The sequence below is a fragment of the Geotrypetes seraphini genome, chromosome 2 (genome assembly GCF_902459505.1).
Source record: "Geotrypetes seraphini chromosome 2, aGeoSer1.1, whole genome shotgun sequence".
NCBI classification, from domain to species: Eukaryota; Metazoa; Chordata; class Amphibia; order Gymnophiona; family Dermophiidae; genus Geotrypetes; species Geotrypetes seraphini.
In genome coordinates, this window is record NC_047085.1 from 340,162,057 (window position 1) to 340,182,015 (window position 19,959).

The 19,959-nt window shown below is 39.6% G+C and overlaps 1 protein-coding gene across 2 annotated transcripts in view; it reads right to left on the minus strand.

Moving 5' to 3' along the window:
• Positions 1-19,959, minus strand: part of EGFR (epidermal growth factor receptor) — a 406,644-nt gene that overhangs the window by 122,038 nt on the left and 264,647 nt on the right. For both annotated transcript variants that reach the window (XM_033930303.1, XM_033930304.1), the window contains exons 2-3: positions 12,742-12,893; positions 719-905 (exon numbers count right to left, since the gene is read on the minus strand). In XM_033930303.1, the coding sequence (XP_033786194.1) occupies positions 719-905; positions 12,742-12,893 (339 nt within the window). The remainder of the gene's footprint in view (positions 1-718; positions 906-12,741; positions 12,894-19,959) is intronic.

The following is a 19,959-nucleotide window of genomic DNA, read 5'->3' on the forward strand; positions in this document are numbered from 1 at the left end:
TGAAATGGACATTTTATTTTTAAACAGTAACTAACTAGGCAACATACATAACAAATACAGGTCACTGCAACTGGAATACAGACCAAGACATACTTGGCATGATCTGTTATATTTCAGGCTCATATAAATTGGCCCCTTGACAGGTAGTGTGTCATTCTTACAAACTGAATGAAAATGAACAGTGACACTTAGAAACCTCCACAAAATTTGCCATTAGTGACCAATGCAGTTTCATCTTTTCCCTGGGAAAATGATACATGAAATCTGATTGGTCACTATGGGCAAGTTCTCTCACACACATCCCACCTGCCCCTTTCTCTCTGTCACAGACACACACAAATCCTACTTGCCCACAGCCAATATGCCCTTTTTTCTCTCACACATCCCACCTCCCCTGGATTGGCCACTGTGAGAACGGGCTACTGGGCTTGATGGACATTGGTCTGACCCAGTAAGGCTATTCTTATGTTCTTATGCACTCAGCCTAGAGTTAGCATATTTGTAAAGACAAAAAGAGGACACATGACCCCGCCTATACTCCACCCACACTCCACCCATTCCTTGGTCTCCCTTTCCATCCTCTGTACTCTTTTAGTGCTTCTCTCTCTCCCTTCCTCCAACTCCTTTCTTTATTTTTCCCTCTGGGTTACATTAGGTGTTAAATTGTCTAAATATCAACCCATTATTTATTCAATATAATATCTTTATGTCGCCTCACCTGTTAAACTCCTCAGGTTCAGCTCTTCTAAGCCCAATCCTGTTTCACGATCCTCATTGCTAAAAACCGCCAGTGCCAATTGCTCTTCATATAGTGTGGTTCCTCGGATGATTCTGAGATTTTCCAGTGATATTGTTTGCACTGAATTAATGGCTATTAGCACATAGCCCGTAACCTCCCTTATACTCTAAGAAAAACAGACACAAAATATAAGTAGAGTGTATTGGATCCAATCTCCTCCATATATGCTAATCCAGGAGGTACAAATATATGGTGCATTTGTAGTCGGTTCAGCAGTAATAAAAATATTTCTATTTCTGCTGGTTTAGCTCTTTTCACTAGTATGTAAACAGGCTACCATGATTATCAATATCTTTTTTTCTGAAGAAACTTGTCAAGTTTAGCTATAACTATTTCCATTGGCAAATTTCCAGTTTCTGAATATAAACAATCCTATGATAAGGATTGTGACATCTGTTATCTATTCATCTCAAAGGATAACCATTTTTTTCTTTGTAGCTACCTTAAGAGTAAAGTTATCAAAGCTGCTTTAGGGCCTTAAGTTACAGGTAGCCCCCGGATTACGAATGCCCGATTTACATCGGACTCATAGTTACGAACGGGGGTTCTGATTTTCCCTTCTGTGTCCCAACGCGCCCCTCTTCCTCTCTTCCATGGCCCAACGTGCCCCTCTCCCTCCCTCCCTCCATTCTGTGTCCCAAGTTCATGCCTTCCTCCTACAGATGTTTACCTGTTCTGGCCGGCTCCCTCCTTCTCATTCCTTCCCAGTGCACTTCTTTCTCTTCACAAAGCTGTGGGCAGCGGCTTCTACACAGCCCATGCCTTTGTGAAGAAAAACAAGTGTAGCTGGAAGGAACGAGGAGGAGGGAGCTGGCCAGAACAGGTAAACACCCACTTGGCACCCACCCAGTAGGAGGCACCAACTTGGGACACAATGGAGGGAGGGAGGGAAAGAGGTGCATTGGGACATGAAGGGAGGAAGAAGGGCAGGTTGGGATACAGAAGGAAGAGAGGGAACACAAACTTTAGACAAAGGATGGAAGGAAGGAGGGAGGGAAGCATGAACTTGGGACATAAAATGGAAGGAATGAGAAAAAGAGATGCTGAGTTGGGGAAGGGAATAGAAAAGGAGAACTGTTGGGCATCATGGTCTGAGTGAGAGGGTAAGAGAGATGGTGCACATGGGGAAATGAAGAAAGAGGAGAATTAGGAATAGGGAGAGAGAGAGAAATATTGGACATGGTGGTGGGAGAGGAGTGAGGTAAAGATGCATGGGAAAAAGAAAGATGAGGGAGAAATTTTGGATGTCATGGTGGAGAGGGAACAGTGGGACGGATGGAAAGGGAAGCAAGTGGGGCCTCAAGGAGGTAGAGAAAGTGGGAGGAATACTAGGATCAGACTTTGGAAGGGAAAAAGAAAGTTTTCCACTACTCTATGCTCAAAGGGAAGGCTTTTAGGTCAGCCATGGGAAATGCTGCCCGCGGCTTTATGAAAAGAAACAAGCGCGTAAGTGTAAATCTCCTATCTTTTCTTTCTATTTGAACTACAGTACTTTATTTTGAGGACTGTCTCTTTAATACTTAATGTTTTTATAGACTGTGTTCTGTATAGGATGCAAGTTACATGCAAATTCAAATTAAGAATGGTTTTAAAAACAAAAACTCATTCTTAACCTGGGGACTACATGTACATTATTTGCCCTATAACACAACTTAAAGGGCTCTAACACAGTCTGTCTTGCCTTACTGTGGTGATATCTAGGATACATAGTAATGAGATGAAAAACATGCAAATGCAAATATAACATCTCATTACTATAACAGTAAACCCCTGAAAATATGCGGTTCGCGAATTGCGGACTCAGTAATTTGTGTTTTTTTCCAACCGCAACTTCCTTGTACTAAAGTCATGGTTACACCAATCAGGAGCTGCTTTGACACACTATCTGGCATGTCAAAGCAGCTCCTGATTGGTGTAGCCTGACTTTAGTAACAGGAAGAGGCGGCCGGAGCATACCCCGAGTGATTTTCTGCACCCGCCGGTACTCCAGCTGCCCTCTCCTGCCTTTTGACAGGCGAGAAACTTTATTCACAGTTTTTCAAAATTCGTAAGGGCTCCTGGAATGGAACCCCTGTGAATTTCGGGAGAGTACTGTATATAGTTAAAACCAGAATGCCACTTGCAGAAACATAATCCCTATTGGTAGTAACGCAACACTACCACGAGGGGTACAATTTTGGACATGGTGCCAGCAGAGCAGGAGCAACTGGGCATTTTTCCTGCTCAAAGACCACTGGACCACCAGATACTGGGCTAGTAGACCCAAGAAGATGGTTGGGCCCTTTGAGGGATGCCATTGTGGAAAGGGGAAATAGCAACAGTTCTTTTAGGCTCCAGCCCAGAAGAATGAGGCCACAGCTTTGAGACCCAATGCTCCCTGGCTGCTGGATTAATACTGCTTGTGAAGTGGCTCACAAGCAACTTTAATGATTTACCACAATGGTGGGATTGTTATACGAAAAACTTGGTGACTCCCGTGGTAAATCAAAGTGCAGTATAAACTTATCTTTTATTGCACCTTGATAAATTCTCTCCTTAGTGAAATTATCTATATGATTCATGCAAGGTTTATTGGCATTTCTGTCAGGTATAATTACATATTTAAATTGCCAAAATATGTAAATAAATCTCATGAATATCAGAAGAGAGAGGAAGCATTTCTGCCTGGAGCACATGAGATACCCATCAGCTTTGCTTCACTATTTTAATTACAAGCTGTTCCCATGGCCCCATGCTGATGTCAGTGGGAGGGGCAGGACCGGAGATAAATCCTTGCCGCTTCCTGCAGCATTGCTGCAGGACATGGCCAAAGGGTGTGAGCCCCTTTGGAGTCTCGGTGGAGCCCCGGTGGAATAGAGAATACAGTTTGAGACTTTTTGATTTTTATATAATTTGTTGTGAATATGGGGAAGTGTAAGGTAAAGCCTAAATTGTTACCATCTAGTACCCCAACTCATCCAGGCCTTATTGAAAGACATCTAGTATTGGCTTCTAAACCTATTCCTCTGTCTCCTATCACAGGAAATGTATCGGGTGCCTCATTAAGTTCTGGGGAAATAATTTTCCCAGGTCCACCCATCTCTTGTTTCTCTCCAGAGGAGACTTGTCCTAATGGTAGTCTTCCTAAAGGAAATAACTTAGCTTCAGACCTACTGTTACAACAACCACAGTTGGAATCCCCATTAGTGCATAATAAAATTCAACTAGTTGAGTTTCCTAGTGGAAATTTATCTAATGAGGAAATACCCCAGAATATAACTTTAAGAGATGTACGAACTGTGGTTAAGAGGTCTGAAGCTTTACTACAGGGCCCAGTACAAAAACTTTGTGCTTTTTCAGATCAAGTAGTGTCCAAAATGGAAAGTATGGATGAAAAAATTAATCCATTAGAGGATGCAAGTAAAAAAAAAATCAGACTCTCAGATGGGATTGCTACAATAAAGTAGCACTTCAGCAATTGAAGATAGTCTTTGGTTGCAAAGGCAATGTGAAATTATGGAAAATCATATGAGAGCTTCTAATCTAAGAATATTCAAGTTTCCAAAATGTTTACTGCTCTCGCCTGAGATATTACTTAGAAAATATTTTAAAGAGTTCTAGAATTGAGCAATGCTGAAACTATTGTGTTGAATAGATGTTTCTATCTCCCAGTGAGAGGCTTGGCGCTCCTTTTATCAAGCCGCGCTAGTGGGATTAGCACGTCTGACATTTCGCCACGCGCTAACCCCCGCAGCAGGCTAAAAAATTAACGCCTGTTCAATGCAGGCGTTAGCAGCTAGTACAGCAGGCGATTTAACAAGCGGTGTTCCGTGCGTTAAACCCCTACCGCAGCTTGATAAAAGGACCCCTTAGTTAACCAAGAGGGAGGTATGTCTGATGGATCTAATCAGAAGAAAGATCCACTGGAAAATTTAACTTTATTTCGTGAAACAACTCAGGATGAAATTTCTGAACGAGCCACCCTCTTGGTTACCTTCGCCTCGGAGAATTGTAAAAGTATTGTTTAAAAAAATTATTTCTTGAAAAAAGAATTCTTGTTTTGTGGGCAGAAATTACAAATGTTTATCTAGAAGTTTGTAGGGCTACCCAATATAGGTGGAAACTATTTCTTCCGTACAAATCTTGAGTATTATCATTTCCTGCCAAATGTATGGTTACCTATTTAAATATCTCATATGCTTTTTTTAACTTGATCAGTTGGAAAGATTCCTGTTAGATAAAGAGACAGATGTTCAAACTAAAACTTAAAATATGTTATTTACAGGCATGTTTTATTTTTTTTTTGTGGTTAATTATGCTTAAGAATGCTTTCTCTCTTTTCCTTGATGTGGACTCATATTGCTTTAGAATACTGTATGCATAATAAATTATTATACTCAATTAATAAAAAAAAATCTCATGAATATCTATTTTCATATCCCAAAACTTAAATCTGTGTGCTAATCTTGAGGTCCAAAATTTACCATCCCCCAATTATTATCAAACCTACTTCCCTAATAATCTCATATTGTCTTTCAGTTTTATCTAATCATTTCAAATTAAATGTTCACATTTTCATGATATCTATTTCTTTTTAAATGGTTACCATATGTCACAGGAATATTGTGACAATTCTTGCACCCAAAATCATGGGAATTTTGGAAAATACATTAACCCCCTAATTCTATAAAAAGTGCTGAAAATTGCATGTGCAAATTTGAGTGCTTATCCGATAAATGCATGCAATTTAATTGAAAAGAAAAAGCTAATTAGTGTCAATTGGCATTTTTACAAACACTAATTGGCACTAATTAGAATCCAATTACAAGCAATGCATGTAAATTCTGTTCCTAAATTTTACTTATGAGTCAAGAAAGGTGGCATGGAAATTGGTGGATCAAGGATGGATCCGGGGGGGAGGGGGGTAGGGGTAATCCTTTAAGTTACATGCAAGATTACTGAATAAGGGTATCCAATCTTAACTTTAGGCGTGGGCATTTCCACCATGCTTTTGTCGGTGCAAAAGGATATATATAAAGTTAGGTGCAGATCCTGGGCCTGAGCACTATTCTATAAACTACGCCTAACTTTAAGTACAGTTTATAGAATAGCACTTTTTTCAGTGCAGATTTTTTAGGTGCCAATTTGACCTCTAGCAATAGTATCGCCAGACTGCTGGAAGCCGGCATTGGCAGAGGCAGGAGCTACTGGGGATCATTCCTGCCATGGAACCTCCTAGACTACAAGAAATTGGGAGATGTGGGTTCACAGGAGGGTGGGTGTTTTCAGGGGAGAGGGATTGCTATTGGGAGGGGTCTCTATGGGGGAGCGCGTTTAGTGGAAGCCAGAGGCATAGCTAGGGCAGATGCAAGGGGAGTAATCGCTCCCCAAAACAGATTTTCAATTAGAAATGGTGCCTACCTCTCCTACAGCTAGTCTCTCTTTTCCTCCCCCATCTCCCAATCATCTTCTTACAGCATTTCAAGTTTGACGGCAGAGCAGCAGCAGTATCAGCTGTAAAAACATAGTTAAGGCACGCGGGACCATTTTTCTGCACACACGATCACGCCCCCTCTGATAGCAGTAAGGAAGGATCCAACTGCCACGGTGACCATTATTGTGAGCAGTTACTGCTTCTGACCAGATAATCTGAATTGTCCGGTTTACAACTGGGCAGTTGGTAACCCTGCTGTTCCTTCCTAAGGGCTGCCTGGAAGCAAGGGGCTAGAACAGAACACCTCTGTTGCTCCGCCTCTGAAGACAAGAGACAACTGCTTTCCAGATTATTATCCTATAAATTAAAGCCTGACTCTGGGTTATTTTTTGTATTTGTGCTTCCTAATTTGTTTGCAAATCTCAAATTTGGTTTTATCATCTGGACGTATAGGACGCATTGGCTCTTTTCAAAAATCTAACACCTCCTGCTCTCTAGGACCCTTGTCCCTCTCTTTCTTCTTGTTCCTTTCCTATAACCCTTCATTGGAGTTCCTTTCTTCCTAACTCTGTAAACTGTGCCGAGCTCTACGCTTGTGGAGATGGCGCGGTATACAAACCTAGGGTTGGGTTTAGTTTAGTTTAGTTTAGGACACCTGATGAAGGCTTACAGGCCTAAACACGGACCGAGTCGGTTCCTCGCTTTGGCACCCAGCATCAAATTTCACATTCGAGTTGGACTATGGATCCTTTCTTGGAATCCAATATCAAACTGTTTCATTTAAGTCGGACTTTTAATAAAACTGTGATCCTACAATTTCTGGATCATTATATTGGTCACTCCCATACTTGTCTGGATTTCATTTGTGATTGTTTTATGGAAGTATTTTGGCCCTCTCTTTTGATTTATGCTAATGTAACCCCCCTTTGTTGCTATTTAATGCATCTTATAGGGAAAATAACGTGCGTCTACCTTAGCATGCCTTAGTAACTACCCCAGCTATACCCAGTCTGCAATTTATCAGACAGCCGCATTCACTAAAGCTCATAAAGCACATCTATTCTGCTTAATTTGCTTCATGTTTGATCTCCACGGTTACTATCACTTCCTTGCAGCTAAGGATTTCTTTTGTTTATCCCAATTTTTGCTAGAATCCTGTTACTGATTTGGTCCTCATCACGTCCACCGATGACTGTTCCATGCTATCGCCAACCTTTCTGAGAAGAAAACACTTTTCACTGTTACTCCTGATTCTATCCATTTCAACTTCAAAACAGGACTGTTCATGCTAGACCTGATTTGTTTGTGAAGGATATGCTGTTCCTTGATGTGCAGTGCTCTTTTTTTTTTAATATTCTTTATTCATTTTGAAAACTTACAGCAAGCGTACAGGAATATATCATTAGTAACAACAATAACACTTGTAATTCTCATATAATTCTACAAACATAAAAATTATATCCTGTCCCACCCACCTTCTTTCAAATATTATAATCCATTATATCATAAATATAATATAAACACATAATAAAGTGAAATTTCCAGAAAAACTCCCTCCCACCCCCCAATGTGTACATATATTCATCCAAGGAAAATGATGTTTACTCCTTACAATATCGTTCCAATGGCCCCCAGATCTTTATAAAATTATTATAGTTCCCTTTCTGTATTTCAATTGTTCTTTCCATCTTAAAAATATGGCATACCGAATTCCATCAAAATGTATAATTAAGATTAGTATAATTTTTCCAGTTATTGGTGATATGCTGAATAGCAACCCCAGTCAAGATTAATAATAGTTTGTTATTATGGTGCTGATATTTGACTTTTTTTTCCTCATAGCCATGCCAAACAGAATAGTATCATAGGATAATGCAACATGGTTTTCTAATAGACAATTTACTTGAGTCAAAATTGAATTCCAAAATAATCTTATACAGGGACAATGGTAAATTAAATGATCAAGTGTCCCCGCTTCCAGATTACAATGCCAGCAATCCCTTCAGATGCGCAGTGCTCCTGATAAAGCAGGGGTCTCAAAATCCCTCCTTGAGGGCCGCAATCCAGTCGGGTTTTCAGGATTTCCTCAATGAATATGCATGAGATCTATGTGCATGCACTGCTTTCAATGCATATTCATTGGGGGAAATCCTGAAAAACCCAAGGAGGGACTTTGAGATCCCTGAGATAAAGGAATGAGGACAAGCAAGCTGTGCACTAGGAACAAGAAAGGGCTTTTTTTTTCTTTCTGTTTACATGCCTTTCCTGACCTCCGTTGGATAATGCCCAGAATATCATCAGCAATGTAGCACGTCAACTTGCATTAATGCATGCTAAATTACACAAGCCCTGCTATTCTCCGTGGAGAAGTGGCCTAGTGGTTAGAGCAGCTGCCTCAGCACCCTGAAGTTGTGAGTTCAGTTCGCAATGCAGCTCCTTGTGACTCTGGGCATGTCGCGTAACACTTCATTGCCCCAGGTACAAAATAAGTACCTGTCTAAAATATGTAAACCACTTTGATTGTAACCACACATAAAAAGTGGAATATCAAGTCCCGTCCCCTTTAACTCAAATTCCTGCACATTAATATGTTATTACAGTTTAGTAAATATGCATACATTTGCAATTTGTAATACTGTATGTCTATTTATAGTTCTCCGTTTATTCCATTTATTCTTCAAGAGTTACTCATTAAAGAAAACTAGCGCAAATTCAATTTAGCTCAATGAAAGTTATGCACAATCACATCATCAATGGCCATTGTGAGTTGGTGCACATGCTTCAATCAATACCACTGTCGCATTTAAGTGGTTAGATCCACTTGGTCCACACAAACTTAAATGTGCATAACTTTCTTTTTTTTTTTTTTTTTAATTCTTTATTCATTTTTACATCTTATAACAAGTGTAATCAGAAATAACATTTAAACCTACAAACATCACTTGAATTTCTATTACAATCATCTTAAATTAATGAATTTTTCCCCCTCCCACCCTTACCATATCAAATGTAATCATGTATATCATATAATAGATTCTTTTCTACTAATCCAAGCAATTAATGTAAAATCAGAAACCCCCCACCCCCACCCTCTCAATTAAAATTATGTAAATAAGGGAAAAGAGTTATTTACTCATTACAATAATCCATTAATGGTCCCCCAAACATCTTTAAATTTATTAAAATGTCCTTTCTGTATGGCTAATATTTTTTTTGTAATGTGCATAACTTTCATAAGAACATAGGAAGTGCCTCTGCTGGGTCAGACCAAAGGTCCATCGTGCCCAGCAGTCTGCTCGCACGGCGGCCCAACAGGTCCAGGACATGTGTAATAATCCTCTATCTATATCCCTCTAACCCCTTTTCCTTCATAAAATTAACCAATTCCTTCTTAAACCCTAATACCGTACTCTGTCCTATCACGCCCTCTGGAAGCTCATTCCAGGTGTCCACCAACCGCTGGATGAAGGAAAACTTCCTAGTATTGGTTTTGAATCTGTCCCCTTTCAGCTTTTCCGAATGCCCTCTCGTTCTGGTAGTTTTCGAAAGTTTGAAGAATCTGTCCCTCTCCACTTTCTATATGCCCTTCATGATCTTGTAAGTCTCTATCATATCCCCTCTAATACTCCTCTTCTCCAGGGAAAAGAGTCCCAGTTTCTCCAGTCTCTCAGTGTATGAAAGATTTCCATACCCTTTATCAAACGTGTCGCTCTCCTCTGAACCCTCTTGAGTATCGCCATATCCTTCTTAAGGTACGGCAACCAGTATTGGACGCAGTACTCCAGATGTGGACGCACCATCGTTCTGGTTGTAATACCCTTCTTGATTATACCCAGCATTCTATTCACTCTCTTAGCGCCCGCTGCGCACTGTGCTGACGGCTTCATTGTCTTGTCCACTATTACCCCCAAGTTCCGTACTTGGGTACTCTCAGTCAATAACATACCTCCCATCGTATAGCTGTACCTCGGGTTTCTGCTTCCTACATGCAATACTTTACATTTCTCTACATTGAACTTCATCTGCCATCTCGTCGCCCATTCTCCTAGCTTGTTCAGGTCCCTTTGTAATTCTTCGCAGTCCTCCTTTCATTGAGCTAAATTGAATCTACGCTATAGTTCTATGAGTAACATTGTTTTAGAATTGGCACGAAGTGCACCCTACATGGCTCCTTAATTTAGGCATCGTCACTTCATAGAATTTCTACCTATAACAATCGGAGCAGGAGTGAGTTTATAATCCAGAATACAGCGGATTTAATATTTCCCCAAAGATAATAAGCCTTGCTAAGGATGCTGGAGAACGTGGTGAAATCAGTTAGCTTAATGGGGTTTTAAAAAAGTTTGGATAATTTCCTAAAAGAGAACTCTTCTATAGGCCATTATTGAGATGGCTTGGGGAAATCCACTGCTTATTCCTAGGATAAGCAGCATAAAATCTGTTTTACTACTTGGGATCTAGCTAGATACTTGGGTTAGCTACTGTTGGAAACAGGATACTAGGCTTGATGGACCTTCGGTCTGTCCCAGTATGGCAATTCTTATTCCCTAAAATCATTATTGTTTTTTTTTTTTTTTTAAAGGTTTTTTTTTAAGGCCCAAATTTGGGAGACTTAAATCCATTGTACAACTGCAGCCATTGCAATATGCAAAAGATCCAAACAAGCACTGAAGGCAAAAAAATGCAAGGCAGGAGGCCAGAAGGCAAAAGGACAAACTGAAAAGCTTGGGATTAGTCACTGCCCCTACCCCATATTAGCACCAATGCACAAGGAGTACTGATCCTCCCCTCCTTTGCTGTTTTGTTTTTTAATAACTACTTCAGTGACCTCCTGATATAACCTTGGAATGCTTTTGATGATCATAAGTATCTTGGTCTGGCACACTGGGGTCCGTATTTCTTGGTGTGTGGTGTGGGCCATGCTCTGGAATGAGTTGTTGCCATTTCATTACTGATTCCAATGTCAATCAAAATGGCCAGAGGTTTTGCCAATTCGCTTAGGAGGCAATGATCTCCAGTTCTGGACTTGCAAGCTTTTGATTAACAAAGTGAAGGCAATATGAAGTATCATGAAGTGGTTCCCAACTGCTAAGATAGTATGGTCGTACTTTGTCCCTTGTCCTCATTATCAGTGGGATAAACACTGGAGGAGATTAGTTATGGTTATTATTCAGGGATGGGTTTCCAATGAGACATGATTGGACTGATGTAGCTTTTACGGCTGTGAAAGGGTACATTTATCAGATGTTGGCATGGACCGGTTCTTGAATGATGTTCAGGAGACCACTGAACTTGTTTATCAGTCTCTGGATCAAAGGTCCATGCCTTTGTTTGTTGTGTGTGTGTATATGTGAGCTGTGTGTGTGTGTGTGTGGGGGGGGGGGGGCCGTGAATTTCCACTGGTCCCCTAGCAGTCATCTGAGCTAATCTGGGCTATTTATGGGCTAGCAAACGGTGTTCCTTCATTTTCATCATGCAGTGAAAATTAAGGTGTAATCGTGGGTCATCTGACCTGGCATCGTGGCAAGGGGGTCCTTGCTCATGTGGGAATGGCGAAGCGATGAACAGTGGTCAAATGGTGGCTTGGCAAAGCTACTTAGCTAACATGGTGGGTAGCACAGATTTGATAGGTTTCAAGTTCTGCTACGTGCAAACTGATTTCTGTAATGTAGCTTGAGTGTTGGTGTGTTATGTTCACTCTGAAGTTCTTTGGCAATAAATGAAGTTGTGGTCTGTTAATTTCCACACTATTGTCTGTTTTGTTCTTGTTGCCATTCGTTAAAGATTGCTAGATCCTAGTATGTAATGTGGGAAGTAAAGGGTAACGGAAGTGGGCAAAAAAGGCGGAGGGGATGGGCTGATGGAAAGAATGGAAATGAGGGCAGTTGTAAGGGGGGGGGGGGCATTCTGTAGAAGGGCAGTTGCTGTATCCTGTGTTTTGGGACCTGTGCTAAAATGGTTTAGTTTCCCCTAAATTTTATTTATTTATTTAAAAAATTTCTATACCGTTTTAAACCAAAATGGTTTACAGAGCTGTTACATACATAAAATTTTAAAGCAAATTAAGACAAATTTTACAACAAATTAAGGCAAATAAAACAGACTAAGTTATCCATTTGAAAATGGGGCATGGATGGACTGGGCCTAGTAAAGCATTGAGGCAAAATTAACCCCCTCTTTTACGAAACTGCAATACCAGTTTCTAGTGCAGAGAGCCGCGTTGAATGGCCCGCACTGCTCCCGATGCTCATAGGAACTCTATGAGAGTGGTGAGCAGCGCGGCTCCCCACGCTAGAGACTGCTATCGCAGTTTCATAAAAGGAGGCCCAAGTTTATCTATAAACACATATATACACTATAGCAGGATTATCTTTCAATGGCTGGGTTGCCTGTTTGCATGGATTTTCAGCACCACCACTTACATGCATCATGTTTCTAAGAATCAACATAATATTAAACAGATATCGATTGAAAGTCGCTGAAAACTGAGCACCTGGCTCTTTTTCAGCTGTCCGAGAAAGACATTTACCTTTAAGAAGGAGACATCATATTGGCGTGGGACATTTGTGATCTCCAGATTTCCGAGTACTATCTCACAGTTATTGTACATTTTCTGCAGGCTGTTGAAATGATCTTCGGTAGTTGCCATCTGTGTTAGCTTGTTGCCCGTACCCTGGCAAACTAAAAAAAACAAAACAAAACCCCAACGTCAATTAAGTTAAAGATATGCGGTGTGATAAAAACTTAAATTCCCCATCATCAATATCATCCTGCTGGGCTCTTTCAGACGTAGAACAAAACAAAAGAAACAGAAACCCCACGCAAAATCCAACAAAGAGAGAGAACAAGTGGGGAGTGGGATAGAACTCGTCAACCTTGGAATAAACAATCTTTTATTTCTTATAAATTCAAAATAGACACATGAATAAAAGCACATAAATAAAAGTCCTATGAATGTGATGTCTACCATGTAGAGCCTTGTGTTTACTCTTTCTTTTTAAAGATTTTTTTACAAGTTTGTATTCCCAGCATTGGAGTGACACCTAGTGGACCTTCCCTTCTCCCCGACCTCTCCCCTCCCCACCCCACCCCCCGAGGCAAGTCTGGGGACCGAAACACGGACCGTGTCGGGTCATCAGCTGGATCATTCCATTATAAAGACATCACGCTCATAGGACTTTTATTTACTGCGCGTGCTTTTATTCATGTATCTATTTTGAATTTATAAGAAATAAAAGATTGTTTATTCCAAGGTTTGCGAGTTCTATCCCACTCCCCACATGGGCTCTCTCAGACAACAGAGAACAACATTCAAATCCCCAAACAGGAATGCACTGTAAATACAACACAGGTATTACTTTCTAAAAGATCGTGAATACACATATGCCCTCTCATTCTAGAACCTTGAATGCCCAAATTTCCAATTAGCATGCAAATTTGCGTGTGTAACTGATAGAATGGTCAGCTTTGTGTGTAACTTAATGAATTAATTAGCTGCTAATTGACCTTAACCGATTACTGTCTATAATTGATGCTAATTGGCAGTTAAGCACATAACTGCCCTTAATTGGTATTCTATAAATTGTGCACTTAAATTCCAGAACGTATAATTCCAAGGGAGGTGTTGACCTGGGAGGGACATGGGTGATTCAGAGGCATAAAAATCCAAAAACTCAAGAAAAGGATGTCCAAACCAATCACAAAATAACAACACCCTCAAAAGCACAGGACTATCAATCACATCACATCCAAAAAGGAGAAAAGACCTCAGTATCCAATAGGGGCTCTATAAGCTACCCACATAGACAAGCTAGTTTCAAACAGAATTTGATACTAGCAGACACATCCTTGGTCAAAAACTCCAAAACTGTGAAATTCTATTCTTTCTTTCTTTTTTTCTTTTTACTTCTAGTTTCAAAAACAGTCTCTTTCACTTATCAGTATAATTTATAATATTTTCAATGATTTTCAATAGAAGTCACTTATCTGAATATTGTTGTTAGAATCTAGTCCTGGGGTTTAGAAAGCAGGAAAAACTGCTCCGTGGAGAAAAAGCTGAAAGTCATACAAGCTAAACATTCTTCCACATAATCCATCAGTATAATTTATAATATTTTCAATGATTTTCAATAGAAGTCACTTATCTGAATATTGTTGTTAGAATGTAGTCCTGGGGTTTAGAAAGCAGGAAAAACTACACTACAAACAGAGCAATGTCCACATTTATCATGTCCACTTACAACATTCCCACTCATTCGCTCATTCGCAACTTCAATTGCCACTTTACCCCTGTTTTCGTGATTGCACTATGATGTTTTCTTTTTCACGAAATAAATCTATCCAAGATGAGTTATGCCCTACGAGTAAAGTGGCAATTGAAGTTGCGAATGAGCGAATGAGTGGGAACGTTGTAAGTGGACATGATAAGTGTGGACATTGCTCTGTTTGTAGTGTTATGGAGGTGTGTTCATCCTTTGTGAATCCTACTGATCAGAAACTGTATAACTTACATCATCATACAGATTGTGCCAGCAGTGGAATTGTGTATATTATCAGATGTCCTTGTCGGAAACTATATGTGGGTCAGACATCGAGAGCGTTGAAGATACGCCTCATTGAGCATCGCTCTTGTCTTGCACGAGAACGAGTTGAAGCTCCTTTGGTGCAACATTGCATTGACTTTAACCATATTTTTGAGGACTTGCGCTGCTGGGTCCTAGAGAGGGTGTCCCCTTCTGCACGAGATGGTGACTTCAAGCAACTTTTATTGAAAAGGGAACAGCATTGGATTTTTTCTCTACAAACTTTGCTCCCATGGGTTTGAATAGTGGTGTGGACTGGAAACCTTGGTTTTGAATGTTTTGGTGAATTTCTTTTGGTTGCTGTACTTTTCTGGTCTTTTTTTGCTATGGGACTAGTGGATTTGAATGAATATGACGTCATCACGTCTGCATGATGCCGTGTTGAGTTGCTTATCAGCAAGAACGCCGAGGGGCCATTTTATGACAGGAGTTGAAGCGGGTGAATGATTGCTGTGGGTAAAGCTGTCGTTTTTTTGATTTATTTTCATTGTTTTTGAAGTTTTCTACAATCTGTTTTCTTGTTTTTTACAGCAAATCCCTGAAGAAGCATATTAGCGAAACAGGGAGCCCTGTTGGATTATGTGGAAGAATGTTTAGCTTGCATGACTTTCAGCTTTTTCTCCACGGAGCAGTTTTTCCTGCTTTCTAAACCCCAGGACTACATTCTAACAATATTCAGATAAGTGACTTCTATTGAAAATCATTGAAAATATTATAAATTATACTGATAAGTGAAAGAGACTGTTTTTGAAACTAGAAGTAAAAAGAAAAAAAGAAAGAAAGAATAGAATTTCACAGTTTTGGAGTTTTTGACCAAGGATGTGTCTGCTAGTATCAAATTCTGTTTGAAACTAGCTTGTCTATGTGGGTAGCTTATAGAGCCCCTATTGGACACTGAGGTCTTTTCTCCTTTTTGGATGTGATGTGATTGATAGTCCTGTGCTTTTGAGGGTGTTGTTATTTTGTGATTGGTTCAGAGGCATGACAGGTGTGGGTGGGTTATAGAGTACTATCATTTATGCGTGGATTATAGAGTACTATCATTTATGTCCTAACTGACTGTAGATAGGCGTGAGCATTTACACCAGCTACTGAGCTGCTGTTACAGAATTTGTGCTTAGGGCACACCATCCTGGCACCTAATTTTAAGTGATTTATTGAGAATTACCCCCTTAAATAGTAGCTTTTTAAGGTACATTAGGCCCCTCACATGCATTATTTGCCCTCCAGCCCATGTTAAAAGGCAACAATGAATGCAGTATTACTGAAATGCAGGCTAATATGAGGTACCATGGTTTATATAGTATTGAGATGCAAAGCATGCAAATGCATGTAAAACAGCTCATTATTATGTAAATTGAATAATGTGGCTTCTGGTGAACATTGCATGCAATGTTATTCTTGGAAATATACTGCTACAAAAGCTACCAAAGAAAAGCTTAATTAAGGTTTGAAAAAAAAAATGCACTTCTAGTCCAGAATAAGGTTTGAATGCCAGCTAATAGTTGTTTAACACAGAATTTTAATGCTTAAACACTCTAGTTAGTTATCGATGTGGCCATATATATGTGTCAAATACTTAACTTCTGTCCTATTTACACAGCCATTTTCCATATAGTATCAGCTCTATAAATACTGAATACCTCTGTCTAAATATTTCATGCAGTTAATAGAATGAACAAGGAACAGAAAAATATGAATGCTTTCCTGTCAAAAGCTGTGACCTTCTGTGAAATCAAAAGGAATATCCAAATTATCACGGGCATATTAGACACATCAAAACAAAAGTAGGAGTTTTGTGCATGGAAAGAAGATACCCCCATCTGCTTCTGTTTGTCTCTACAGTTCAAAATACTGCAATTATATAAACAGTTCAAAAAATCTGCAATCATATAAACAAGCTGGTCAATATCTAAATGCTGATTGCTATGGGCAGAATTAGCCCTAGAGGAGAGGAGGGATAGAGGAGATATGATAAAGACATTTAAATGCTTGAAAGGTATTAATATAGAACCAAATCTTTTCCAGAGAAGGGAAAATGGTAAAACTAAAGGGCATAACTTGAGATTGAAGGGAGGAAAACTTAGGAGTAATGTTAGGAAATTCTTTTTTACGGAGAGGGTGGCGTTTGGTTGGAATGCCCTCCCGAGGGAGGTGGTGGAGAAAAAAATAGTGATGGAATTCTAAAAAGCATGGGATAAACACAAAGGATCTCTAATTAGAAAACAAAAAAAATGATATAAATTAAAGAACTAAGGCCAGTATTGGACAAACTTGTACGGTTTCTGTCCCATATGTGGTGATTCGGGTATGATGGGCTTGTGGGGGGGCATCAATGGGCGCTTCACTAACTTAGAAAATGAGGACATTAATGGCAAGACTTTATGGTAGATATCCTGCAAACTACGGGATGGTTGGATAGGTTAGAGTGAGCTTGGACGGCAACTTCAGCAGTTGGAACCTAGGACATTACCAGGTGGACTTTAGTCTATGGCCCAGAAATATCAAAGAAGAAGAAATATCAAAGAATACATGGTTAACTTAATCATGTATTTCTAATGAGAATAACTTATGGGCATACTGGATGGACCGTTCAGGTCTTTATCTCCCATCATTTACTATGTTACTATGTTATTTTCGGGCACTGGCATTAAATATCTGGCACTAATTCCAAAAGTGCTTGCCACTGGAGTTGAAACAGATCTCGGCTGACATTCAGTTGGGTCTCATATAAGACGGTTACAGTATGCAGGCCCCAAATGAATATCAGTCAGGACCCACATATGTAGAATCAGGTGCTTCAGTTCCCCCTCTCTGCCTCCAGTTTTGATATCCCTTCCCTCCTACCCTGAAGGCAAAAATATCCCTAGTCTGAACCTGTATTACTTCCTCCATCCTTGTAGGCCCTTGGTAGCTAGAGCAGTGGTTCCCAACCCTGTCCTGGAGGTCCACCAGCCTGTCAGGTTTTCAGGATAGCCTTAATGAATATGCATGGAGCAGATTTGCATGCCTGTCATCTCCACTATATGCAAATCTCTCTCATGCATATTCAAAAGGGCTAGCCCAAAAACCCGACTAGCTGGTGGTCCTCCAGGATAGGTTTGGGAACCGCTGGTCTAGAGGATCATATGGGCAGACGCGATGCTCACTCACTCCTTCCCACTGTGGGCCTAGTCTCATAATAGCTACGGTGACCCCTAGTGACTGTCTTGCAGTAGGTACACTGTTATAGAATTACTCACTACATGCCATATACTGCAGCTGAGCCAACTGTCATTGCAGCAATAAAGCTCCAGGCCCAACTCATATTTGAGATTAAAGTAAAGGCTTCTTTAATACCGATACTCGGCACCTATTTATATATATATATATATATATATATATAAACTTCGGAAGCTGTTTTAATGTACAATGGAGACAAAACAAGCAGGATTAACCTTCTGTCTCCAGAGGATTGCTTTTGATTTGCTTTGCTAAATGTGGGGTTTTTTTTCAAGTACCACATGATAAGGCTATTTATAATATTTTTATTAACAACAGAGAGTCAAAGTATTATTAAAGGCAATGTATTTATCTGGAGATCGGAATTTACATTTGCAAGGTGTTAAGAATGCTAATTAATGAATCCAATAATGACTTAATACAGAGAAGGATACAGAAAAGGAATTTTTGAACAAGAGATTCAGAAAGCAAGCAGACCTATCTAACCATATGTACTTGTTTTTGGCAGCATTTTTTCTTTACAAACAATTTCACCATGAAATGGTGTTACAAGTGTGCCAGGATCTCACTTCAACAAATGTTTTTTAAAACACTATTACACTTACATGAATATCTTTCTTCTTTTTTTTTAACCTTTTTTATCTAAACACTGCAAAAATAGTAGTTGAGATACATATCATTTCTCTAAGGGGTTTAGTTATCAACATGGACTACCGTAAAGGCATGGTATTTTACCACTAACACATGCTATTTTAGCACAGGTTCCATTTTGTGTGATGAGACCTAGTTACTTATAACTGAGGTTAAAGTAAATTGACATATTTTACCAGTAGCCTACACTGATAATTTCCCACCTTAATTAAAGAAGAAAGAAATGTCTCTAGAAACGGAAATCACTTCTGTATGTAATAAAAGTTAGCCAAGTATAGGACAATCAAGCCATCACTGATGAGGTTGGCTCTTAGAAATTGGTGGAATGAGACATTATGACATCACAATATCAGCTCTGGTTACCAGAAATAGGTGTAGAAAAGGACTGACACATTTATTATTGCCTATGTGCTAATGATAATTTTAGCGCATGGCCATTAATACAGAAATCAAAAAATCGGCCATTTTACGGCTGCACTAAAAATGACCTTAGCACACAGGAAAGACTTGCATAAATTTTATTTATTTATTTTAAAAATTTCTATACCGTTTAAAACTAAACGGTTTACATAATTTACATACATAATTTTGTAAAAACATGATAAAACAGACACATAAATCATATCTACAAACTAATACCATAGCTTATATAATGAGAACCATGAATAATTCATCAACTGGGCAGAGAGAAAAATTATTGGCTAAATGTGTGCAAACACCACTTTTTAGCACTGCTTTGAAAAATAGGGCCCCTATAAGTCATGTGCACAGACTTGGCATAAATGGTTCTGCCCATATTTAGGTGCATCAATGACTAGCATTCTATAACAGAATTGGTGTGCACAGGTGCCGTTCTAGAATAGGCACTCCCCACACCACATGGAGCACCTAAATGGAGGCACTCTCTTATAGGATTGCCCCCATACACTTCTGGTGACACTATGCATATTTTAGAAAAGACTCCATCTTCGCCAAGCCTGTGCTAAAATAGGACTTTGAAATGCACACACCTCAATATTCAATTTCCTACAGCTTGCATGTTTGATATGTGCACAAGAACAGAGGAACAGAACATCTACAGCAAAGGGCAGGCTCTACCAGCAGAAGAAACCTTGCACTGACGTGATGGCATAATTGCCAGAGCAGCTTAGTTATATGCCACCATCTAGGTTCCCATTAGTCACTGACAGACTTTGGCACTAATTAAAACAGAATCATAACTCTTTGTGAAAATGTATAGGTCATGGTTAAATAGCTAGTGAGTTATATATAAAAAAAGTTGCCATCTAAGG